The sequence below is a fragment of the Suricata suricatta genome, chromosome 4, assembly GCF_006229205.1.
Source record: "Suricata suricatta isolate VVHF042 chromosome 4, meerkat_22Aug2017_6uvM2_HiC, whole genome shotgun sequence".
NCBI lineage: Eukaryota > Metazoa > Chordata > Mammalia > Carnivora > Herpestidae > Suricata > Suricata suricatta.
In genome coordinates, this window is record NC_043703.1 from 125,540,355 (window position 1) to 125,567,901 (window position 27,547).

At 41.2% G+C, this 27,547-nt stretch overlaps 1 protein-coding gene across 1 annotated transcript in view; it reads left to right on the forward strand.

Annotated features, from left to right (window-relative positions):
* The window catches only part of DNAH6 (dynein axonemal heavy chain 6), a 213,928-nt gene that overhangs the window by 151,372 nt on the left and 35,009 nt on the right, over positions 1-27,547 (forward strand). The window contains exons 54-62 of the mRNA XM_029938527.1: positions 236-439; positions 1,178-1,303; positions 3,265-3,429; positions 4,407-4,474; positions 6,447-6,627; positions 11,302-11,481; positions 13,217-13,450; positions 18,531-18,666; positions 22,974-23,143. Of these exons, the coding sequence (XP_029794387.1) occupies positions 236-439; positions 1,178-1,303; positions 3,265-3,429; positions 4,407-4,474; positions 6,447-6,627; positions 11,302-11,481; positions 13,217-13,450; positions 18,531-18,666; positions 22,974-23,143 (1,464 nt within the window). The remainder of the gene's footprint in view (positions 1-235; positions 440-1,177; positions 1,304-3,264; positions 3,430-4,406; positions 4,475-6,446; positions 6,628-11,301; positions 11,482-13,216; positions 13,451-18,530; positions 18,667-22,973; positions 23,144-27,547) is intronic.

Consider the following 27,547-nt stretch of genomic DNA (forward strand, 5'->3'; position numbering starts at 1 on the left):
TTTATACCTGAGAGGTTCAGACAAGGGGAGTAATGTCCTCAAAGCCACAGAGAGTTAATGGTATTAGTTCTAGGCCCCAGACCTCCTGACTGTCAGTCCTCTTATTGTGTCCTTGTGCTTTGATCCCAGGATACATGTGGAGACCAGTAGAACTTACCTTTAACCATGACATTTTGTGTGTATCCTCATTTACTGAGTGTTCCTGACTCTATACAAGTAAGCTTTCCTCCCACAGCTCATAGAATACTGGATCCAGGACTGTCTGTCTCTGGAGATCCCCATCAATCCTTCCTTCAGTCTCATTAACATTCTTGGCGATCCCTATGAAATACGGCAGTGGAACACGGACGGGCTGCCCCGTGACACGATATCAACAGAAAATGGCATTTTGGTTACTCAAGGGAGACGGTGGCCTTTGATGATTGACCCCCAGGATCAGGTGTGTCACAAATGCTTCAGATGAAGAGCAGCCTCCTACCTCTGCCTAATGTTGCACTCTCTGTTCCAAACTCTAAACGTGGACTTGAACGCTCTTGCAAGATCTTGAGGACTTAGACCTAGAACGGAACTTGGGAGTCTTCTAGTCCAAGTTCCACATTTTGTGGAGGCAGAAGGAGAAGGGGAAGAGTCCAGCTGCTCTGCGTACTTGATTTTGATTGGCTTTGTTTAGGGGGTTGATCGTTAGTTTTCTGGTTTCTATGGGAGCAGAAATTTAGTCCTATATAGTCGTTGTTCCTAAGAGGTCTGAAGAATCAGAATGAAAGCAGGGTAGGATAGATTAGTGCGAGCCTGCCTGGAATTTACAGAATCCCATTATCTGACTCCTAAGGCCTTGGATCATACTGCTCTGAGTGAGGTTTTAAGGAACCCCACCTTTAAGGAAAGGGAACTGTTGTCAGAGTAAGGAAGACAAGCCCTGAATATCTCAGGGATGGGCTCTTTTTCTAGATGTGTCTCTTCATTTGTTCTAAATTCGAATAAAAGGAAGAGTCCAAACATGGTTTAAAAGGTGTTTCTTTTTGCAGGGGGCAGAATAGTATTTTTATTTTATCTTTTTGTTCTCTTTCAAAACTGTTTTCAGATGGAACACAATTTAGTCTTTAGTCTAAAAAATTTCACTTTGTAGTCATTTATCAAACTCTAAGTCAAATATCCTGCTCTGTGCTTTTCCATATAGGCAAACCGTTGGATAAGGAACAAGGAAGGCAAAAGCGGGTTAAAGATCATTAAGCTGACAGATACTAATTTCTTGCGTACACTTGAAAATTCAATCCGACTTGGCTTACCTGTCTTACTGGAAGAGGTTTGCTTTTCACTTTTCTTGCATTAGTCCCCAACTTCCAGACCATGTCTGACATCCTACCCAGGCCACGCCTGCATTGTGCTAGAGACACCAGTCAGCTCCATTTGCAAATTGGTCAAACCAGTTGATTTGCCCTGAAAACCGTATACTATCATATGGGGAACAATCTGTTGACTGAATGATTTTTCTGATTCCAGACATTGTTTTGGTGTTAAGTGGTGTGGGCTCTGTTTTCTGACACTGCTGATTCTTAGACCTCACTGTGGCTCTTGATGGGTGACTGGCATGAAAGTGTGACACAGTAGTGCCATTAGGCCATCAGGGACCATCCACATACACTGATAATATGAAGCCAATAAAACACTCTGGTGGGTGTAAATATATTATTTTCTACCTTTCTGGCCTTGGCCAACCCAGGTAAGGTTCTGTAATGGGTCCCAGGCCCTCACTCAAACCCTGAAGTTACAGGGGAGGGGAAAGTCTCATAAAATCATTCGTGCAGTTAGCCCCAAACTGGATTCTTAAACCCCAGTTTACTTGGTAACACAGAACATGCTTGGGGAATTTCTTCTGTCGCAACTGGGGACAAAAGACTTTCAATGATGTTCTGCCCCTGAACAGCAGAACCTTGTAACTGTGGCTGAGTGGTTTGGGGAGCAGGGGGTGGGCCCTTGGTCAGCGTCCCAACCAGAACCAGATGCTCTGACCAGGCCCTCCCTGCTGTATGTGACTTGGAATCATTAGCCATATACACCTAACCGCTTTCTACATTTGTAAGGTCGAATTTTCCAACTTTGTCTTCACCCATTCGTGGGTGTACAATCGAGTTAGTCCATCTCAACCAGCATTTTTTAATGGAATAGGATAGATTTTTAAGAGCACAAAATTAGATCATGGATAGTAAGGGAAATTTTATCTCATAAACTTTTAAGAAAACTTACATCCTTGGGTGTCATGTCACAGTATGAAATAGATTTGTTAACTATGGATTATAATTAAATTCTGACAGCTCCTAGGCCACAGGCCGCCACTACATATATGCTGCCATAAAGATGCTTGTCATGGGGTCCAAGAGCAGTGTCTGCAAGCCCAGGTTCTTACCAACCGTCAAATCTGCTTTGAGGGAAGAAAGTAACTGTCATAGAATAGAGGTCCACAAACTTTTTCTGTACAGAGCCAGATATTTTCATTTGTGGGGGGGGGGGCACATACAGTCTCTTTACAAACATTATTCAAACAAATATTCTTCTTTGTTTTGGTTTGGTTTTAGGGTTTTGTTTTTAAGAACTCTTTAGGGGCGCCTGGGTGGCTCAGTCGGTTAAGCCTCTGACTTCAGCTCAGGTCAGATCTCACATTCGTGGGTTCGAGCCCAGCGTCAGGCTCTGTGCTGACAGCTCAGAGCCTGGAGACTGCTTCTGATTCTGTGTCTCCCTCTCTCTCTTCCCCTCCCCGCTCATGCTCTGTCTCTCTGTCTCAAAAATAAATAAAACATTTAAAAAAATAATAGTTTGAAAAAAAAAAAAGAACTCTTTAATAGGTGAAAATAACTTTTAGTTTAAGAGCCATAAAATAAAAAGCCAGAGAGGGTGAGATTTGGCCTGCAGGCAATAGACTGTCATCTCCTGCCTTGGAACAGCCATGAAAGTGAACAGATCATTTGTCTGGGCCCTGTTGACGACCACCTGCAGAGACTCTCCTTTCTTGAATTCTTCCGTATGGGGCTGAAGGGCATGCACAGTCTAAATGACTGTATTGCCTTTACACGCTCTTATTTTCTTCAACCATTGATAGAATAACCGCTGGAAAATGCACACTGTTACACAGAGTGAGCATACAGTAAGAAATATCTATCAGATCCCTGGAAAGTAGCTCATGCAAAGTAAATTTTGAGGCATAAGCAATTTAGAAAAGTCAATGCCATCCATTGTAATGGCTTATTTTTTTGTATTTTAACTTTTAAGCTTAGAGAAACCTTGGATCCAGCTCTAGAACCCATTCTTTTGAAGCAGACCTTCATGAGTGGTGGACGGATGCTCATTCACCTCGGAGACTCAGACATTGACTACGATAAAAACTTCAGGTTCTACATGACAACCAAACTGCCAAATCCCCACTACCTGCCCGAGGTATGCGCTGCTGGTCTGGAACTCCCAGCCTGAGGGGACTGTGATGTGTGATGGGTCTCTGACATTGGCTGGGTCCTCCCAGCTCCCTCCTCTCCCCTCCGCTCTGCCACTCCCCTTCCTTCCACTGACCTCCACTCCTTTCTTCTGAGTCCTGATTCTGATTCCAGTTGCCCTCTGCTGAACACTCAGCTGGACTCGAGCCTGCCCGCCCCCCCGCCCCCATCCCTAGGCGCTGTCGCCTTGTCTGTCGCCCTGTGCACTGCCCTCTGCACTTCTTCAGTGCTCTCACCGTCGCCCTCCCTGCCCACAGCTGCTTGCACAACACGGGGCAATACTGACTTCCAGCCATTCTCCCTCCTTCAGCTCAAGGCCATCAAGCCCTTCATTCTTTTGCTGTTAACTTGTTCAAGTAATGTCAGAAAAGTGTAGCAATAATTTTTCATTAAAATGTTATGATGACATGAAATGTGTAAAGCTCTATTTAATATCAAGAATAGCTTCATTTTAAAAAGCACAAACCATGTACAAGTCACTATGACTAAATGATTTTATTATCTCATTTGGTCTTTGCAATTACCCTATGATTTATAACTGTTATCTTCCCACTTCTTAAATATTAGGAACTAAAGCTCAGCGTGCATGAGCGGCTTGCCCAACATGCACTAAGGGTGCACCTGGAATCAGAACCCAACCCTTCTAACCCTTTGCTGGCTCTCCTTTCCTTAAAGCACCATGTAGGATTCTATAGCCGTGGCCTGTGAGGAACAAGACGGTCACTCATACTGCAGGGAAAACCATACTGGGATTTTGTAAGACCCAGTATACTTGGTGGCTGTGTGGGTAGGTGGGTATGTGCACAGTTAGACCTGAGATACATCCAGCTGGGTAATAACGGGCCATTTCTACTAAAGAAAGCACTTCTTATTTTATTTGTATGAATTTAAGCATTTTTCTGTAAATCTATGCTTCTCTTCCAGGTGTGCATTAAAGTCACCATCATCAATTTCACTGTAACCAAATCAGGTCTGGAGGATCAGCTGTTAAGGTAAAGAAAGAAGGGGGGGGGGGCAAAGCAAAGGATTCCTAATATTTTGTAGACATTTTGACAAAGAAAACATTTTAATGTGTGGACGCAGCACTCATGAGCCCTCAGGCGTAAAGACGACAGGAAATGGCCAGGTTCTTTGTCTCTTGTCACTCCTGTAGCTGTCTCTCTTGCCCACAGCCTCCTCAAGGAGATCTGGGAAATGCCCCTAATTCTCAACCATGGTTTGGGCCAGGCCTGCAGCCCAGCAGCCTCTTCTTCGCCGGGGTTTCCAGTCCTGGGCGAGTGAATGAAGCCAGTCGTCCTGTGGTTCCTGAGCTGCACTGCTCTGCACCTGCGGGGGGAAACCTTCTCCCACATTGGTCTCTCCTAGTTGGCTTGTCTCTGCGTGTTTTCTTAGTGTAGAGTCTTACCTGCATTTGTCCACCTCAGAAAATGAAATACCCTCCTTCAGTGTATACTCTGTAATTCATCTCCATTTCCCAAAAATGAGATTATGAATTATTAATTATCAGAAGTGAAGAGGCTTAGAAGACAAAAAACCTTAAATATTTATTGAAATAATAATATTGATATTGCTTAACAACCAATTTTATACGTGTGTATGAGGATATATGTGTATGTATATGAGTGTGTGTGTGTGTGTACATTAACTCTAAAAGAAAATATAATTTAGACCCATGTTAAAAAAAATCAAATTCATCAAGTCAAAATGGAGTCAAGATCATCCTGATATATTCCTATTATCTTAAAACGAGTTTAAGTCTTGGTTTTCTTGTTTATTTTAAGACTTTATTCTGCAGCTCCTAACTTCCTTAACTTGTGCTAGGCTGACTTTGTTCCAAAGGGCATCTCACCAGGTTTAAGGACCTGTTATAAGGACACGGCTGACCACTTTCACTTGATCTTAGCCAAAAGGCTGAGAAGCGATTAGCTGACCACTTTCAGAGCAGTGTATCCCATGAAGAGTTAAGCTTAGATGCGTGACAAGCTGTCAGCACATTGTTCTGCCTGAGATGAGCCAAGTGTCCGGAGAAGGGAAAATGTTGAGACTCAGTTGTAGAGTACAAATTCTCTGTGTTATATTATATACCCATCCCTTCTGAAAAAGTTATTTAAACAAATGAACTTGAGATGATTACTTCTTATGGTGTTCATTTATAATTTTTAAGTTTCTAAATTCAGTGTGTGCGCAACAAATGAACAGTGGGTGATTATGTGAGGCAGTTCATCCCAGTGGGTGATGGCATGTCCCCTGGAGTCCGCTAAGCCACCTACAAGCCCTGCTCTGCCTCTCATAGCCACATGACCTCAGGAAGTGACCCCCTAGGGTCTGTTCCATCATCTGCAAGTCAGGGTGGTAACTGCCGTGCCTACCTCACAGGAGCATTCATAAGAGCACAGGAGCATTTAAGAGGGAGAATCCACATAAAACTCTGAGTGGGGTGCCTGGCACATAGTGAAGCTTAATAAAGATTAGTTCCTACAAACAGGGGGCTGGGAGCAAACTATGAACAGACAAATAAAGGGAGACATAAGTTCCCCTGCTGGGCAGGGGTGGAACTTGAAGGTAAGGCCCCTTTATTAGACACAGGTAAGACTTGTTTCATGGAGGTGGTGAGATTTCAGAATCTCACATAAAAAGAATGTTCCAGGGACCATATTCAGCCTGGTACAAGCAAGCATTAGAAACAGAAATGGAATGATTAGAGAGATCATGCACTGAGCAGGTGAGAGAAGATGAGCAAAAGCTATGGGGACCGTGGTACAGTGTCAGTTTTGAAATACAAGATAAAGATACAACTAACATGTCATTCAGTGAGTAGCCACTGTGTAAACCCAGCAAAAGAGGGGCCTGGTGCATTAGGACGTGGCTAGTAGCATTAGTACCCAGCTAAGTAGCAAAGGAAAAGAGAAGCAACTTTAGGGCAATAAGAAAGTCATAATTTAACTATTCAAACTTTGGTTCCAGTGATGTGGTACGACTTGAGAAACCTGAGTTGGAAGAACAAAGAATCAAGCTCATTGTGAGGATAAACACTGATAAAAACCAGCTGAAGACTATTGAAGAGAAAATCCTGAAAATGCTCTTTACATCTGAAGGAAATATTCTGGACAATGAAGAACTAATTGACACGCTCCAGGATTCAAAGGCAAGTAAAACATTTTGAATATTTATAGAGAGTGTCCTGCTTCTGGGGTTGCTTGGGTGGCTCCATCAGTGAAGTGTCCAACTTTGGCTCAAGTCATGATCACACAATCCATGATTTCAAGCACCTCATCAGACTCTTTGCTGACAGCTCAGAGCCTGGAGCCTGTCCTAGCTTCTGTGTCTCCCTCTCCCTCTGTCCCTCCCCCGCTTATACTCTGTCTCTCAAAAATAAATAAAAACATTTTTTAAAAAGTGTGTTGCTTCAGAAGTTACACCTGCAGCTTCTAAGGATTCTGCAAAGTCTTTTCGGCAAGAATGGCAGCCACAGCCGGGCTTCCAGGGTAGCACCAGGGTGCGTCCCGCTGGCAGGGTCCCTCACCCCCCAGGGGAAGAGGAGGGAGATGTAGACAACAACTTCTCTCATCTTGTCTGAATTTTTTAAATAAAGCATGTAAAGAAGTGGGACAAGGTATAAATTGAAAGGAAAAACAATTGTATTCACATGAATGTTACCCCTTCAGGAAGTGTCCCCGGCATCCCCAACTGGAATTAATCTCTTCCTCCTCAGAACACTGGTAGCAACTCATCTGCCCCTCTTTAATAGCACTTGACACTGTTTCCCTTATGTCGCCGTGATCTAATTACATCTCTCGTTATCTCTTGTGTTAGGCTGTTCACTTCGGTGTTGAATCTGCAAATTGTTCAGCTTGATACTCCTTCTCCAAGGGCTCACCATGGTGCCCTGCGTATAACTGCTCTTCAGTAAAAATGTCCTGCTAGGAAGATGAACTTTTCCATTGAACATGTAATCTTGCCCTGAATTGTTCAGATTCAAATCATAATTTTATTTTCTTTAATTAAATAGTTTATTACCAAGTTGGTTCCCATATAACACCCAGTGCTCTTCCCCACAAGTGCCCCCCTCCATAACCATCACCCCCCTTCCCCTTCCCCCTTCCCCCTTCAGCCCTCAGTTTGTTTTCAGTATTCCAGAGTCTCTCATGATTTGCCTCCCTCCCTCTCCCTAACTCTTCCCCCCCCTTTCCCCTTCGGCACATAAAACGATGCTCAGCATCACTCAGCATCAGGGAAACACAAATCAAAACCACACTGAGATACCACCTCACACCAGTCAGAGTGACTAAAATGAACAAATCAAGAGACTATAGATGCTGGCGAAGGTGTGGAGAGACGGGCACCCTGCTACACTGTTGGTGGGAATGTAAACTGGTGCAGCCGCTCTGGAAAACAGTGCGTAGGCTCCTCAAAAAACTATCAACAGAACTCCCCTATGACCCAGCAATAGCCCTGCTAGGGATTTACCCAAAGGATACAGAAGTGCTGAATAGTCAAACCATAATTTTAAAAGTACCCTGAGAATACAACCTGTAAAATGGTTTTCATCCATTCATGAAAAACAGAAAATAATTTACTTTAAAAACATCCTTCTGACAGGGAACACGGAAGGTATAGTTTTGTCTTTCCCTGACATCAGAAATGGCTTTACTACCATACATCCTACGGCCTCTTAAGATCTCAGTATTCAAACAACAACAAACAAGTAATTCTGGGTCTCCCGTTTCTTTCCTCTCTTTGTCAGTCTCGTTATCCTCTTTCCATTCATTCTTACTTGGGTTTTTAGTTTCTCGAAGTCGGTGGTTAACCTATTTATTTGTTGTTATCAAAACTTTACATGCAGACTGCTCAAAGACCGAACTCATTGTACAAGGCGTGTGGTAGGACTCCCTGCCTTCCCTGTGCGCACCACCAGCACTCCCACCACGACGTCCTCCGTAAAGACAACGATGGGCATCTCTTTTTTGTTTTGGTTATTTTTCCTAAATAATAGACTCATATTTCTACTTCTTGAGCTTTTCTTTTATACATTCACTATTGACTATCCCTCTACCACACCCATACCCAGCACCCCCCATGCACCCTCTCTTCCCATCCCCCAGTCTCCCACTGTAGTTCTATCCTGATTATAGTTAAACATCCAATGTTTACATTGCCTAGAAGTACAAAGACCCGGCTGCAAGTATTTTAGGGGCTAAGCAGAGAAGGGCTGGGGTGCCAGGGTCCATTGTGGTACCAGGCCCTCGACTGTGCCTGGCTTCCTTCCATCAAAAGAGCCTCTTTTAGGGGCACCTGGTGGCTCAGTCACTTAAGTGGCCTACTTTGGCTCAGGTCATGATCTCACCCTCTGTGAGTTCAAGCCCTGTGTCAGACTCTGTGCCGACAGAGCCTGGAGCCTTCTTTGGATGCTGTGTCTCCCTCTCTCTCTGCTCCTCCCCGTGGTCCCGTTCGCTCACTCGCTCTCTCTCTCTCCCTCTCTCAAAAATAAATAAACGTTAAAAAAAATTTTTTTAATCCTCCCTTTTAATTTCCCCAGGGATGAAAGTGCTATTTTCCAGGCGGAGTGCAGTTAAGGACAATCCCCTGGCTGGATGGAGAGATGACTTGGGAGTCTATCAACCAATTCTTCTTTTAAGCCCTTCCCGCTTCCAGTGTTTGGACGCCTCTTAAGCCTTTGAAGAGGATTTGTATTTTACAAATTGAGTGACTTCTTGGCTTTCCCTTTTGCCAGCCTTGAAAAGTATTTTCCTGTATCTGCTAAGTCATTACCATTCTAGTGTCTGCTTTCTGGTTCTCAAAATTTTATTGATATTTCCTCTTCCATTCTTCTATCTTTGTAAGTTTTCACTGTTTTTAAAAATCCATTTACTATCATTTTATTGTGGTTTCAGTAGGGAGCAAGGTAGATATGTGCGTTCTGACTGCCTTCTTTCTCTGTAAGCTGGCTTCTTTCCGTGTCTGCAGGGAGTTGCCTTGAAGATACCCTTTCCATAGGGTAGGCGCCGATGATTCTTGGGCTGTGTTTCCTGCCACTTCCTGCCTGTCATTCATACTCCCCTAAATTCCCAAAGTCCCCATTTTATGTTATTTTTTTAAGTTTATTTATTTTTTTTAGTAATCTCTACACTCAACATGGGCTTGGACTGAGCCAGCCAGGCACCTCCCAGACCCTTCATTTTAAAATATCTATCATATTCTCTGATCATTGCTGAGGCCTCAAGTCTCTTGGGCATAATACCTGTAAGTAGTTACTAAACTCAACTGAGATGCATACAAACAATTCTAATACTCTCTGGCAAAAAGAAGAAAATAGTCCACTTTGCTTTCCTTTTAGCCCAGGATTCTTCATTATTAGGGCTTTGAGCTCCCTCCAAAAAATAAAGAATTGTTGACAGGTGGGTCTCTTTGATCCAACTACTCCCATATCAACTTCCTTTTTCCTACTTATATGTAAATGTTCTACTTGAGTCCAGTACTGAGCTGGAGGTTTCCCACTCAGCCCTGCTCTTTCTTGTCCCCTCAGGTTCCTAAGGGGTCAATACGGAGAGAGAGTTTGAGTCTTGGATTCCTGGGAAAAGCTGAGTTCCTCCCTTCCCTTTCCTGGAGGACAGAGATGGACAGTCTAGAATTAATTTAGCCACTAGCCACGGTGGTTATTGAGAACCTGAAATGTGGCTGACCTGAATTAAGATGTGTTACTGTAAAATACATACCAGATTTCAAAGACTTGATCTAAAAAAAAAAATAAGTAAAAATATCCCAGTAATTTTACATGGCTTTATCTCATATATTGGGTTATATTGGGCTAAATAAAATTATTGTTAAAATACATTTTGCTTGTTTCTTTTTACTTTTAATAAACTTAGAAAAGATAGAATTATATAGGTGGCTCACATTAGGTTTCCGTTTGGCAGTGGGATCTAGACAGAAAGCCTCTTAGACCCCCTTTTAGCTCCTGTTTCAATAGAGCAAATACTAAACAGCAGTTCCCACAGTGATTTTTCTGGTCCCTGCCCTAGACTCTTTGACTTTCTAGACACAAATCTCCCAACCCAGGGATATCCACAGCTGGAGAAAAATAGGGGTTGGGAGAAGAGGACATAGACAGGCAGCAATATAGAGAGACCAAGGGAGACAGAGAAGTGAATCTTAGAAAGTCCATTGGCCAAAAGGCTCCCTGGAACCACTAACCTGAAACAGAACAGCAAAGAACAGCAAAGACCTTGAAAATATCTCCAACGTACTTAGGTTATAACCCTTCACAAACAACACCTACTATCCCCAGGTTTCCTTCCATTCCTTACACATGGGAACACTAGGGAAAGAAAGAGGAGAATGCAACTCTTCCTTGTTATTCCAGAATGGGATGTGATACCATTTCCTTCTGGCCTCTTTCCATCCCCCCTCACTGGGGCAGTTGCATAGATGCCCCTTCTCCCCTCACACCTTCTTCTGTTATGTGAACCTTGCATCATGTTAGGACTGCTCATGGGGAAATCAGAAAGCAACTGGGAGTACTCTGTCGGGTTTCCATTTCAGAAGCACTTCGGATTCGAGTCTCAGAGGAGCACTGCTCCGCTCTGTCAGCTGCTTGTATTGACTGTTCCCATTTGCCTACCCCGCCACCCCACTCTGGAAGGACAGTGGTCAGCTCGGCCAGAAGGTCACCAAGTCCTGAGATTCAATCATTCTATTATTTTAATCACTGATTCATCATATTCTTATTTTTCTTCTAGACCTAACTAGATATATTCCAAAAATCCCACCGTTAAAAAAAAAAAAAGGATCCTTAAGAACTTGTTTTTGTATCTTTATTCAGATCACTTCAGGTGCCATTAAAATCAGGCTAAAGGAAGCCGAGTCCACCGAAATCATGATAAATGTTGCTCGTGAAAAATATCGTCCAGTAGCCACTCAAGGCTCTGTTATGTTCTTTGTTATTGCAAGCCTCTCAGAAATAGATCCTATGTATCAGTACTCATTAAAATACTTTAAACAGGTAAGTGTGTTGTTTTGTCAGTGAAATTCATGTCTTTGGTTTCCCTTTAAACTCCATTGGGTTACTTTTTTGCCTCAGACAAGTCATGAGTCTAGTTATCAGGTAAAACCCTCTAGGTGTCTGGGTTTGAACTTTCAGGTCAAAAGCAACCCCACCTGCACTCAAGTGCCCAAGATGCACAGAAAACTGCAGAGGAAGAAAGGGAAGATCTCTTGACCTCCTCGATTCACCGAGTTAGACTCTGCTTGTCAGTGGGAGGGGTAGCAAAAACTTTGCACCAGTCTTTTACCCAAACATTCCCTATGTCCTACTTGGCAGTTGCTCCACATTGCCTTCAACAGTGGGCTTCTCCCACCTACTGGTCTCTGACCTCCCAGAGAGCAGAAATGAAGCCTCCCCCATCCCTATCTCCCCACCACGCTGCTACGTAATAAGTGTTTCATGACCAAAGAGTCTGTTTCCACCCCTCTGTAAAAGAGCTGTTGAATTTTTATGCCATTAGACTGAACGTGGTTTTGCCTCTAGAGGTCTTCTTCAGGTTATAGTTAAGGGTCCAGCAGCAAGAGGAGCTGCAGGAGAGAATGGAAATGAATAACTGAAAGAAATGAGAGGCATGTTGCTTAGACACACCCAGGCTCTCTTCCCACAAGATGTGCATTTGCTTTAGCAGCCTTTGAAGCCATTTGTTCTGGGGTCAGATCTCAGCTTCTAAAGGCAGAGTTTTGCCCTTCTCATGTCTCGGCTTCCCTCTTTTCATTGGCTGGAATTAAACTAAGCAAGGTCACAGGATGAGAAAATCCTTGAATTCCACCTAAATGACTTTCATAATGCCTTCCTCATCTTGGTGGCTTTGGAATTCATGCTTTTCAGGGTTTTAAAATCTCCTTCAGGAAACAAAAATGAAGATCCTCTGAAAATATCTCAGCCTGACAGAAAAAGGGCTCTGAGATAAATCTTCAATGCACTGGGGTTCTGCTATTTAGAAGGGAATCTAGAAACCCTCAACATATTTGCAGGTGACCAGGCTGGCCTGGGCATATCTCCCAAACCATCCATAATTGCATGTCACGCTGAAATTATTTAGGGTGCATCAAGATTCACTGTGTTTTATTTTGGCACCAAACATTATATCTTCACTGGATTTTAACTTCTCTGTTTCTTGTTAGGTTGTTCAAGAAAGTTCAATCCTCTTTTCTTCTAAGCATTTTACAGTAACAACTCCATTCCCCTTTGTCAACCAAATTTTGGGGAGAATTAATAAGGGCTTTCCCTTAAGTTTCAGAGAAGATTCTAGCACATTCCTCCCACATCCTAACAATTATGTTGGAGAAGTGCCAAGAAGAGCACATGACCTTACCTTGCCCTTACATCTCTCATCCCAAAATGATGATCACATCTGAGTTAAAGACACGAAAAAACTGGCTCTGCCTGCCCACCTCCATTTTCCAGTGTTTTCTGCCTCACATCAAGAGGATGCCTTTTTGAATATTATTAAGAGTTTGGCAGTGGTTCATTTCTGAAAGATGAGGGGTTGGGGAAAGGAAAATGCAGAAAATAAATATCACTTATCAACTTGGGATGAATTCTGGCTTTTTAGTAGTACAGTATTCATCTCCTGTGCTGCTACTGGTTCACAGAATACAGGACCCAGAAGGGCAGGAGTGAGGAGCAGGGATTTTTTCCCCATAGAAATTGAATTAAATCAGAGACATTGATAGAACTCTTTTTCACACAGTTGTTCAATACAACAATTGAAACTTCTGTAAGGTCAGATGATCTAGAGGAGCGCATGGGAATACTCCTGGAACAAACCCTTCTAGCCGCTTACGTCAATGTTTCGAGAGGACTCTTTGAACAACATAAACTCATCTACAGCTTTATGCTCTGTGTAGAGCTCATGCAGCAGCGAGAAAGCTTGACTGATGCTGAATGGAATTTCTTTCTCCGAGGCTCTGCAGGATTAGAAAAGGTATATGTTTCACGTTTGGATTGTAAATGTCATTCTAAGCAGAGCCCACAAACACATACCAATGCTCTGTAGTGGCTGAAGGTTATACATTTGGTTGTATGGCCTGGCGGGTGAGCACTGGGGGTCTACTGGGCCAGCCTGTCCCTCAGCTCCATCTCCAGTGGTGCAGTGTTGGTAACATTTACACTCTCTATGCAGCAGTGTCCTGGGATGTGGGGAGTAACCAATGCACTAGTAGACATGATCACGTATTGAAAAGTTGACCATTTTACAAATATGAAGAGTTAAAATTCAATACTGTTGTATTTCATAGATTTGGCAATACTGTTTGGGAAATCATGACTCTCCCTTACCTGGACACAGCTCTCATTATAAAGCACAGGACGTAATATAACTGGACTGTCACCTTCTATAATACCATCATACAAGTTCTGCTGCACTTGCCTTCTTTGCATTCATCCTTTTACTAAACTTGCTCCAGCCCCATTAGGTGGACTGTGTCACCCCCATACCACAGACCTGGTCACCCACAGAAGTGAGAACCACCCACACACACACACACACACACACACACACACACACACACACCGAACTTTGGACTGAAGTTCCATCTTAGCCCCACTCTAAATTCTTGGCTCTATTCCGCCAATCTTGAGCCCCACCCTTGGCCCCTGCAGACATGCCATCTGCACCTGTTTGCCAGTGTTTGAGCCTCAATGTATTGCTGAGAGGTTGGACTTCATGCTTTCTTTATTTGACTCTCAGTGGCCTATGCTCCAGGACAAACCCAGACAAGACCTCTCCACCAGATGTTCCTTCCTCCCCACCCCCCATCCATTGTGCATGCATTCATATTCTATTAATGCTTTCTTAATGCCATCTTAACTTCATAATCACAGTTAATACTCACAGAGGGCCTGCTTTGTGTTTTATGTATATCAGCTCATTTATTCCTCTTAACCCGAGTTCCTAATTTTATCTCTAGCCTGCAGATAGACAGTGAGGCACAGAGAGATTAATTTGTCACGTTCGCATACTTAACAGGATTTGGAGGCAACACCGGAACCCTCGCAGTCAGTCGGTAGAGCTGTTGTTCTCACCCACTTCACTCTATTGCTGACTGGGAGTCACTCCGCCGGTCCCTTCCCAGTGCATTATTCTCCTTCTTTCCTCACAGCACTCTGTTAACAGCCTTGTTTACAGTTTTCTCTAACAGAGGCTTGAAGAGGTTAAAGAACTTTCTAGAATCAGATAACTAATGTACGACAGAGTCTAATTCAAACCTATGTGTAAGCTTCCAAAGCCCACGTCTGTTCCAGTACCACCTGCTACTTCTCATGAACAACATATTTTGAAAAGAAATGTAAAATGTGTTTAAATAGCATCAAACACAAAACTTAAAATCAGGGGTACCTGGGTGGCTTAGTCAGTTGAGCATCTGACTCTTGATTGGCTCAGGTCATGATCCCAGGGTCGTGGGATCAAGCCCCACATCAGGCTCCACACTCAGCATGGAGCCTGCTTAAGATTCTCTCCCTCTCAGGGTGCGTGAGTGGTTCAGTCAGTTAAGCCTCCAATTCTTGGTTTCAGCTCAGGTCATGATCTCATGGTTCATAGGTTCAAGCTCCATGTCACGTTCAGTATGGGGCCTGCTTAAATTCTCTCTCCCTCTCTTTCTGCCCCTCCCTCACTTATGCACACGCACTCTCGCTCGCTCTCTCTCAAATTAAATAAAAATCTTAAAAAAAAAGATTCTCTCTCTCCTTCTCCCTCTGCCCCTCTCCTCCACTCATGTGCTCTCTAAAATTAAAAAACACACACACACAAACACAAAACTTAAAACTAGTCAGAAATCATCTTAAGAAACTTCTCAAAACTTTTTAATTAAACTTTCTTTTCTTCCATCACAAGGAAAATAGAATGATTCTTGACTGATTTCTTTTTTTTAGAAATGTGTTTGGAGGACATCTTGTGTCTAGTTACTTTATTTAGTTACTCGTATTTTAATACTAGTATTTCCCATTCTTATCATAAATGCTACATGTCAATAGAATCAATAGAATACAAAAGCAAACTACATGATTATCTTAGTAGACACAGAATAAACCATTTGACAAAACCCAATACCTTTTCATCATAAAAACACTCAGTGAACTATAAATGAAAGAGAACTCGCTCAACTAGATAAAGGGCACGGACAGAAACCCACACTAACAATGTACTTAATGGTAGAAGCCTGGATCCATTCTCCCTGGGATCAGAAACAATACAATGTCTGTTCTAATCACTTCTTTTCAACCTTGTACTGGAGATTCTTGCCAGTTAGGAAAGAAAATGAAATAAAAGGCAACCAGATTAGAAAGGAAGAGGTAAAAGTATATCTATTTACAGATGACATGATTTTGTATATAGAAAACACTAAGGAACATACTTAAAAAAAACTGAAGTATTAGAATTAATAAATCAGTTCAGGAAGGTTGCAGGATACAAGATCAATATATAAAATAATTTCTTGTATGCTTGCAATGAATCATATGAAAAATGCAATGAAAAAAATTCATTTACAATAGCAGCAGAAAGAATAAAATACTTAGAAATAAATTTAACAAAAGCTCAAACTTATACTCTGAAAACTACTAAACATGTTGAAAGGCCTTAGAGGGCCTAAATAAGTGGGAGAATTCCCACAATCATGGAATGGAGACTTACTACTGTTAGGATGGCAGTACTCCCCAAAATGATCTACAGATTCAGTGCAATCTGCTTCAGAATCTCAGCTGACTTCTTTGTAAAAATTGGCAAGCTTACTGTAAAGTTCATGGAATCACGAAGGATCCAGATCCCAAAGCTAACTACAAAGCAATAACCAAGACAGTATGATACCAGCACAATGATGGACAACTGGATAAATGAAATTTGAGAGTCTGGAAATAAAACCATGTGTCTGCAGTCAACGGATTTCTGACAAGGGTGCCAAGACAACTCATTGGGAAAAGAAGTCTTTCCACAAAGCGGGTGTAGGCCAACTAGACAGCCACATGCAAAACAGTGAAACTAGGCCCTTACATCACTCCATATATAACTTAAAACATGCCAAAAACCTAAATATAAGAGCCGAAAGTCTTATATTTATAGGAATAAATTTTCATCACTGTCTATTTCACCATGGATCCTTAGATATGATACCAAAAGCATGAGCAACAAAAAGAAAAAAATTGGTAAATTGAACTTTATCAAAAGTAAACATGCTTTCATTTCAAAGTGCACTATCAAAACAACGAAAAGACAACCCCATAGAGTGGGAGAAAATACTTGCAAATCATGGCTGATAAAGGATTTGTATCTAGAATACATAAAGAACTCATACAACTCCACAATAAAAAGACAAATGACCCAATTTAAAAATAGGCAAAGGACCTGAATAAATATTTCCCCAAGGAAGAAATACATAAGCATGTGAAAAGATATCCAACATCATTATTCATCAGGGAAATGCAAATCAAAACCTTAAGGACATACCATTCATCCCCACTAGAATGGCTGGAATCAAAAAGACAGATAATAACAAGTGTTGGTGAGGATGTGGAAAAACCCTCATACACTGTTGCCTAGAGTCAAAACTGGTGCAGCTGCTTTGGAAAACAGTCTGGAAGCTCCTCAAACAAAAAACATAGAATTACTATATGATCCAGCACTTCAACTCCTGGGTATGTACGAGAAATGAAAACATGTCCACCCAATAACTTGGACATATTCATGGACATGAAAACTTGTACATGTACATTAGCAACATTATTTATAGGAACCAGAAAGGCTGATACAACCCAAATGTCCATCAACTGATGAGTGAATAAACAAAATGTGGTATATTCATAATAGAATATTATTCAACCATAAGGAGGAATGAAGTACTCACACCATGACATGAGTAAAAATTTCGAGACACTAAACTAATAAGTGAAAGAAGTCAGTCACAAAACACCACGTTATAAAATTTGATTTATATGAAGTGTCCCGAGTAGGCAAATCTATAGAGGCAGAAAGCAGTTTAGTGGTTGTTTAGTCTGGGGCCGGGGGCAGATAGGAGGGTAATAGCTAAAGAATGCCTGGGGATTTCTTGAGGAGATTAAATATTCTAAAATTCACTGTGGTGACAGTTGCACCAATCTCTGAATTTACTAAAATACATTGGGTCGTATACTTTAAATGAGTGAATTGCATAGTATGTGAATTGTATCTCAATAAAGCTACTTAAAAATGTAGTATAGGGGTGCCTGGGTGGCCTGGTTGGACTCTTGATTTCAGCTCACAGTTCGTGGGTTTGAGCCCTGCATCCCTGCTTGGGATTCTCTCTCTCTTCCTCTACCTCTGCCCCTCCCCTGCATGCTTGCTCTCTCTCTCTCTCTCTCTCTCTCTCTGTCCCTCTAAAAAATAAATAATTTACTTTTAAAAGGTAGTATAGAACCTCAGGCAAATAGTCATGAATTTTCAAAGAATTAGTTTCAGTCTACAATCACAGCTGTTTCTCTCTTTTAAAACTGCTTCCCCACCTATAAGTGCTTCAGGGAACACTTCCAGATGGCATACCTTTCCCAGAAATTTCTAGGGATATATAACATAATTGGACATACATACACTCAGCTCTGCTGGATTGAGAGCATCACCTGTCTTGCTACTGACTACCCTCCTCAGCTTTCCTCATCTCCTAAAGGTAAGAACATCTGGGAAGCAGATTTGAAGATTAGTCTTTAGGGGGAAAAATCCTAAGAATATTTGGGTGTGGGGAGAGACTGGTGCGACGTGTTGGGGAACAGGCTAGAAGTGGACTTCACAGATTTAATTTTAACCCTTCATCAGATCAATTACTTTCTACTTTCAACCTGGAAAGCTTTCACCAGCTGCACTTCTGGGCAAAGGTCTACAGGTAGAATTGACTCAGCACCTATCTTATTACTTGGCCTCGGCAAATGGTTGTTTTTAACATGCTACTGAACCTTGCTTTTTCATGAAGACAAGGTGAAAGCATATTTTGTGGTTGTCTTTGTGAATTATTGCTCATTTTCGTTCTGTCTTCTAATAGGAACGCCCACCTAAGCCTGGAGTTCCCTGGCTGCATGATGCCATGTGGTTCGCATGCTGTGACTTAGAAGAATCGTTTCCAGTTTTTAAAGGACTTACACAGTACATACTGTTACATCCTATTTGCATACAAATAGGTAATATGTCCAAAAGGATCTGCTACAAGGGTTGTAAACAGAGTCGTGAATCTTTTTTTTTTTAAGGCATTCTTTTTTTTTACTTTATTTTGAGAGAGAGAGAGTGAGCGAGTGAGCACACAGCAGACAGGGAGAGGGAATGAATCCCAAGCAGGCCCCATGCTGTCAGCACAGAGCCTGATGCAGGCTCCAGCCCATGAACTGTGAGATCATGACTTGAGCCAAAACCAAGAGTAGGACACTTAACCAACTGAGCCACCCAGGTGCCAGGCTCAGGAATCTTACCTTTGATGTCTCCTTTAATCTCTTCTGCTATATCAATATTTTTCACTAGGAAATTTCTTCAATATTAAGAAGTTGTGAACTGCTTGCTCTCCCAGTCTGAATGCTTGAGTTGAATGCTTGGCCCATGAATTTTCAATATTTTATATTTACTATTACACCAATTTAAAAAGGATATGCTGGTAATAAACTATAATTTTAAAAATAATAAGCTATAATAAATAACATACATACGTACATACATAAATACATAAATAAAATAAAAGGGATATATATATACATGCTGTAGCGCCTGGGTGGCTCAAGTCATTAAGCGTCTGATGTCGACTCAGGTCATGATCCCATAGCTCATGGGTTCGAGCCCCACATCAGGCTCTGTGCTGACGGCTCAGAGCCTGGAGCCTGCTTCAGATTCTCTATCTCCCTCTCTCTGCCTCCTCACCCACTCATGCTCTGTCTCTTTCTCCTTCAAAAATTCACAAACATTTAAAAAATTTCTTAAAGGGATATGCTTCCCTCTAAGAATTGCCTTAGTGCACCTCATGGGTTTTTTTTCAAACTTTCCATTGAAGGATGATATACAAATGGTAAAGTGCACAAATCAAGATTGTACAACTTGATATTATCAAAAATTGACTGTACTTATGAGCCACTGCTCAAATCAAGAACTAAAATACTGCCAGCCTTCCCGAATCCTCTCAGACTCCCTCACAGGATCCTTTTCGTCTTCCCCAGAGGTAATGCTTGTTCTGAATTCTATGTTAATTTTCCCCACAAGTTTTAATATGTAGCGCTTTCAATTCTAAAAGTACACATATTATGTTAACTAAAATTTACATATAAAAAAAGAATCAATAAAAAGGGTGATAAGAAAAGCCCTGAAAAAAAGAAAAGTACACTTTTTAGTTTGAAAGCATTTAGGACTTGGAGGAACTATCTTTTATTGTTTACAATTTAATTATGTGATAGAAATTGGGGTGCCCAGGGGGCTCAGTCATTTGAGTGTCTGACTCTTGATTTCACTATGACTGCCAAATTCTCTTTGAAATTCCAGAATTTTCCCCATCATATTTTGTGAAAGTATGCTGCTGATTATGACTAGGTTTAGGATTATTATCTTCCTAGTAAATTATTCCTTTTAATTAAATAATATGCCTTTTACTGTAAATAGTTCTTTTTTGCCTTAATATATATTTTCTAATGTTAATGTAATTATAGCACAATTATCTTGTTTAGGGTTTTGCCTCTATATATTTTTATACTATATATTAATTATTAATTAATTAATATATATATATTAAGTCTTTTAAACTCATGTCATCATGTTTTTGGTGTATCTTTAGTGGAATTTTGTTGTTCTGAGCAGTATGAGAGTCTCTCTTTTTTAATAGTAAGTTTTAATTCAATGATATTTATTACAGTAATTGCTCCATTTCAGGGGCTCTCAACTGGGGAATATTTTGTCTCCCAGGGGACATTTGTCAGTGTCTGGGGACATTTTGGTTGTCACAACTGGGATGATGTTACTGGCATCTAGTAGGTAGAAACCAAGGATGTTGCTGAACATACTACAATGCTTAGAACAATCCTCCAGAACAAATAACCACTTGGCCAAAAATGTCCATAGTGGTGAGACTGAGAAATCTGATCTGCTTGGACTTAACCTCTATCACCTTATTTTGTGGGGAGTTTTTTTCTTGGCAGCCTTTTTCTTTGCTTCACTTTGTCTTCTTTCTTGCCTTTGGGTAGCTTATCTTTTCTTTTATTTACCCCATACTAATTTGAAGTTCTGTGTTCTATTTCTATTCTTTAATAATCACTCTTATACTTGTAATATGAATATTTATTTAACCAGCAAGCATAATAATTTAAAGTCTACATGGACCAGAATTTCTGGGATCCTAATATACTTGTTTGATTTCTAAATAAAGACTAGAAAAAAATGAAATGTTCTTCAATAAATGCATCAAATAGAGATTATGTTTCTATATTGAGGACCAGTTAAACAAGACAGCTAGAGATAGAGGTAGAACACAAAAAGAAAAACACTCACAAGGTAAGCCTAGAGATGGCCAGTTAGGGACAGGCCCAAAGCAGAAAGAGCTAGATGGAGCCTAAGAAACACAAGGGCAAAGAAAGAAGGAAGGAGCGGAGGCTAGAAGGCAAAGTAATTCTGGGAACAGCTCATCATGTTTGAACAAAAAGCACCAGGTGTTATCCCTGTCAGTTGGGACTAAAAGTTCAGCTATTTAAAACAACTTTCTTGCTTTCATTTGTTAAATTTCAGGGTTTATTCGGGGAACCCTACACAATTGTAAGGGTTTGTACATGTGTGATAGGAGGGCTCATGTTCTGAAAGTAAGTTTTAGATCTTTGCAGGTGAAGTTTAATAATTAATTCCAATGGCATTCTTACCTTCAAAAGCTTCCTAATTGCCTTAATCTTTTGTCTTTGATGGTTTCTAAGTGCTTCATGTCCTAATAATTGAGAGTTACTTAAAATATTCTGTCTTATCCTCTCTCATTAGCCAGAATCCTAGTGATTATACAATAAATAATAAGAACCTCAGAAAAAGGAAGTCCTCTTGGAATAAATGGTTCTACTATCTGGTCCTCAGAGTAACACAACTGCCTTCAACCAAAGAGCACTGTGGTGTGCTGTGCCCTGTGGTCTCATATCACGTAATTGTCTGTATTCCATCTACTAATGAGAAGTCTTTCAGAAGTGTACGCTCCTCCAGAGCCGTAGTCTTGAGTGTCACTAAATTTCTGTCACCACCTCTTTGTTATTATTAGACCCTCAGAAGAGAGCCCCAGCAGACCAGCTGGAGAAAGAGGTTTTCTAGTCTGAAATTCAAGCCAGCGCTTTTGTCTAATGTCCAACCAAAGGAACCTGTTTCATTACTGGAGGACAAACTGGCTGTGTTGACTGCACACTGTATACCCTGTACCTAAGGGATTTCAATGCTAACTCTTACCACACGTTAAAACCATTATAAAGGGTGGGGCATCTGGGTGACTCAGTCAGTTGAGCATCTGACTTCTGACTTCGGATCAGGACCTTGGTCTCATGGTTTTTGAGTTTGAGCTCCACATCGAGCTCCACATTGAGCTCACCGCTGTCAGTGCAGAGCTGGCTTTTGATCCTCTGTCCTCCTCTCTCTCTCTCTGCCCCTCCCCTGCTCACAGTACACACATACACACACACACACACACACACACACACACACACACACACACACTCTCTCTCTCTCTCTCTCTCTCTCACTCTCTCTCTTTCTTTCTCTCTCTCACTCTATCTCTTTCTCAAAAATAAATAAACATTAAAGAAAATATTTAAAATGATTGTATAGGCTAACCAGGATCCTAACCCTGATGTGAGATGCAAGCGGTTTCCTATAAATATTCCATGGGGGAAGGGAAGCAGTATATTGTTTATTAGGGCATAAAGTTGTATATGTGTCAATTTATCCATATATTATTTATATCGTTCAAATTATATACGCCAGAACTTTCAGTTTGCTTCATCTATCACCGACTTGATAATTATGTGTTATTTCCTACCACAATTTTTTTTCTGCTTTTTCCTCTACCTCCAGCAGTGATTACTTGATGTACTCTTTCACTATTATCTGACACACAGGTTCACTTTATTGTTTTTATTATATATTTTAATTAATAAAACGACTTATTTGTTCCATTTAATTATATTAGCTTTGAATTCTAATTTATTCAATGTTGCTCTTATGACTTTAATTTTCTTTTTTGCTCATATTTGATTAATGTGTCTCTATGTATCCTTTTATTTTTAACCTCTGTATTTTGTTATTTTGTTTTAGCTTTGCTTCTTATAAGTGGTTTATTATTTGATTTGTTTTCCAATTTAATTTTAAATTCTTTTTAATTAATTTGGGTAAGGGGAGATTAATATAGTTTTTGATAGTAAATGTAGAAATTTTTAAATTACCAAATATATTTATTTCAGATCAACTCTAATTAAAGCATCTTTTAAAATTGTGTTTCCAGGATCTTTTGAGACTTATATTAACCCACATGAATGGGAAGGCTACACTAAATTGAAGGAGGAAGAAGAACTCATGACAGAAGAAAAAGAGACCAAAAGCCATAATTCTTGGCATCCAGTATTAAGTTCTTTCCAAAAACTACTTCTCATTAAGTGTTGCAAAGAAGAGAAGGTAGGGTGTTGCTTTTTTTTTTTTAATTAAAGGACTCTGTTATAGTTATTTCTACTAATGCTCAACAGCCAGTTATGATTCATAATTGACTAGATTTATTTGTTTAGAGGTTAACAATGGCCAAGTTTGGGAGGAGGCTGCAAGAAATAGAGACTCTGTGTTATTAATAGAACATAACGTTTTATGCCGAAAATGAAAAAAAAGGCTAGAGAACCATCCAGGAACCTAGTCATCCTTTCCTAGTGTGCAGCATTAGGGGCTTGTGCTCTCCGGAGAGCACAGCCATCACCGGAGGGCAGTACTAGGGAACTGATGGGCCTTTCAGATCTTGGCAACAATGGGAAGAAGTTTTTTGAAAAGAACAAAACCAGAGTCACCAAGACCAGTTTGAAGACTGTTGGACTGGTCTATGGCAGCCAGAATTAGGATAGAGGTTGTAGATGGGGTGCCTGGGTGGCTCAGGCAGTTAAGCATCTGACTCTTGATTTCAGCTCAGGGCATGATCTCAATAGTTCATGAGTTTGAGCCCTGTGTCTGACTCTACACTTACAGTGCAGAGCCTGCTTGGGATTTCCTCTCTCCTTCTCTCTCTCTCTCTCTCTCTCTCTCTCTCTCTCTCTCTCTCTGGCCCTCTCCTGCACCATGTTCCCGCAAGCATGCACTCTCTCTCAAAATAAATAAATAAACTTTTTTGAAAAAGGATAGAGGTAGGAGATTGAAGAGATAGAGGGGGATGTAGAGGTGAGGCAACTGGTATGGCCTCCAGTTTCTGCTTGGGTGCCCGAGGGGGTAGTGTAACAACAACTGAGCAAACGTGAAAGGAGAAGTGTGTCACGGAAAGATGTCACTTAGTCTGCAGTACCTGCCAGCTATCAGAGCACATAGCAGCCTAGAGACCAATGAACATGTAGGCAGGAAACTCTAGAGAGAAGTGTATGCTAGAAATAGAGAGTTGGGGACCATCAGCATCAAGCTGGAAAGTATATCAAATGAGAGTTGTTGGAATCAGATAGGAATAATGCATAATGTAATCTGGTTTCTTCAACAACATATTTTGTCTGTTTGTTTTGCAAGGGGAGGAGGAGATGAAGGATGAAACATAATTGATTTGAAGAGACTTAGATAAATCAGTTGATCTCTATGTATAAGTTTTATTTAGATCCTGATTTAAATATACTGTATTTAAACACACACACACACACACACACACACACACACGCAGAGGCATTTATAATTTAACTAGGGGCAAAGTGAACACAGCCTAGATATTCAGTGATGTTGTTTAGATGTGATTATGACACTGTGGTTATGTGTTTTCTTATACTGTAGAGACGTGCTGAATTACTTAAGGATGAAATAATATGACACATGATTTTTGCTTCAAAACAATCCTAAAGTGTGGGGGAGTAGGTGTTTATATCAATGAAACAAGATTCATCTTTTCTTAATAAATGTTAAACCTGGGTAAAACATCAGGTTCATTATTCTCAGATTTAATATGTGCTTGAAATTTTCATAATAAAAAAGTGTTTTTCCTCCTATCACATCCTCGAACACCAGGACTCTCTTGCATCATGTCCCAGGAAAGTTCTCCAAATGTGATCAAAGCTACAAATGATACAGCCATACCAAATTCACAGAGGATTAATTGGAAATTCTTATTAATACATTGAACCAAAGACCTACTTATATTATACTAAAAAATAAAACTTGCTTTTCAAATGAACGCAGAGGAGTCTGGAATTTGGATTAGGCTTCAGAAATGAAGAGCTAAATATGCACTCCAGAAGTACAGGGATCTGAATCAGTCAAGCCCACCAACAAAACCACCCTGAAGAGAATATCCAAGTATGGCAATGTTATACCAGCTACCTGTCTGCTCAATCATATACAGTGACTACAGTATTTGGGAACAACCCTTACCCTAGTACTGATTCCAGAGAATGACTTGCTAAAGAAATTTGGGTTCCAGAGTAAAGAATTCACAGTCCAAAGATCTGGATTACTGCCCAGAGAAAAAGATAATCTGAGGAAGCCTTATAACCGGGACAAGACCAGAGGCAAGATCTGTGTGATGAAAGACTGCTATTCCTAGGTCTGTTCACAAGCAGAGCCCATTGGGTGTCCAGTGTTTCTACATGGTAGAGTCAATTGCTCCTTTGGGAGAAAGAGGACATTCCAACACAGTGGCTTGCGTGAGGTACTGCAATCTTGCATAAAATTCAGCCTTCAGAAATAGCATGTTCGGACCTAAAGATGAAACTTCATTTCAAAAACCTTTAAGTAAACCAGATGGTCAAGTCATGAGAATTGCAATGGGAAGTAGAATGCCTATCATTCCAACAATCCTTCCCCCATCATCAATATTCACAACAGTTCTTAGCAATCTAAACTAGAAAGAGTAAAAAGAAATTATCTACTTCAGAGATGAATAAAGATTGCCAGATAGAGAATTCATGACCACACCGAAGCTAAGAAAAGTCCTGTATACCAGTGTTCTCAAATTTCGGTGTGTGTCAGAATCATCTAGAGGGCTCGGGAAAGCACAGAGGCCTGGGGCCCACCTCCCAGAGTTTCTGATTCAGCACGTCTGAGCAACGGGCTAACAACCTGCATTTCTACCAGCTTCCCAGATGATGCTGATGCTGAAGCCCTCCTTGGTGAACCCTGCTTCAATGTGATTCAACATATGTAAGGAGAAACCATTATTCTCAAAGCAGACGACTGAGGACATCAAGACATAGGTCGTGACACGCAGCATTTCCAAGGCTAAATCTACGAAGAACCCCCACCTTGACAGTCCCGGTATTTCAGTCCAGCCTTCCTCTACCTCAGGAAGGCGGCAGTCTCTTTGAGAGCCAGGCTTTTTCTCTGAAAGTCGTAGTGCAGACAAAGTCACCCAGGATGAAAATCTTCTTGGAGCAACAATTGCACAGCTTTTCCAATTTGAGAAACACCAGTTATATGAATGCATTTTTACCACTAAACTATATACTTAAAATGGTTGAGACAGTAAGTTTTATGTTACATGCATTTTACAACAATTTTTTAAAGAAGAACTTGAGTGTGATGGAGAAAAGTGTGAGGACTTGTGTTCTAACATAATGCACAATTTGGCAGCTGTCCAGGGTCTTTATCCTTCATCTAATGTACTCTAGCTGAAATGGATCTGGTCACTCAGGAGAGATGAGCACAGGTCATGATCCCCAAATGTTTAAGCCTATCCTCCCATCACAATGAAAGCAATGGGCAGGGAGTTCTCAAACACAGAGGCTCTCAAGAATGAATTTGTGCACTATTTGTGCATCCAAATTCAGCAATTCTGTGTGGATTCTGAAAGAGAACATGAACTAAAAAACACTCTGAAGGTCTCAGCCAGAGACTATAGAGGATCAAGCAGCAGGCCAGGAAAATGGTTCTAAGCAAGACATAATGGAGTCACATATGTCAGAACTGGGAACCTCAGTTTAAAAGGAAGTGAGAGGAGCTCCTAGCAAAGGACTTGGTGATAAAGAAGGAAGGCACTCTGATCCTGCAACCAGTCATGGGAGTTTCAGAGGATGGTCTTTAAGAAATGCCTTCCTCTCTAGATCCTAGGTATGAGAAATCTGAAACATTTCCACATCAGATTCTTGCCAGGACTTCCATAAAGGTCCTGATGAGTATAACACAGCCTAAGTCCAGAAGGGTCACAGAAGGGGATCCAGTCCAGCCTGTGATGTGGAAGGAACCTGAGGGGCAAGAAGGTCAGTGGGTCCTTCCTCAGAACGTACAAGAGCATGGTGCAGGAGGCACATGGAGGAAGACCCCAGAATACCCAGAGTTAAGACCAATGCAGGGTGAAAAGACTTCCTTGGATGATAAGGAGTCTGGAAGTAAGGATATTGTAGCTACAGAGTGCCCTGAAGCTGGAACTGAGAACGGATAAGAAATGCCCAGGCAGGAAATCCTCCACACTCCTGCCTGCTCAACGGTGTCATTGCAGTAAGTGTGCACTCTCTCACCAGGCCACTCAGCCCGTGTTGCCTTCAACATCAATCAAGAAGCCAGCCTGGGGGCGCCTTGGGGGCTCGGCCCATTAAGACTCTTGGTTTCGTCTCGGGTCATGACTTCAGTTGGAGAGTGAGCCCCAAGTCCAGCTCCATGCTGACAACGCTGACAGTGCGGAGCCTGGTTGGGATTTTTCTCTCTCTCCCTCTCTCTCTGCCCCTCCCACGCCCTCTCTCTCAAGATAAACAAACAAAAAAAGCCAGCCTGGTTTACTCATACTAACTAGAATAACTAGAATCCAAGCAACGTCTGTGCTAAATGAATAAGATAGTAGTTAACACCATCTTCTATATGGACGAGATATTGGAAACAGCAGAGGACTCCTAGCCGCTTAGTGTGAAAGTGAGGACGACC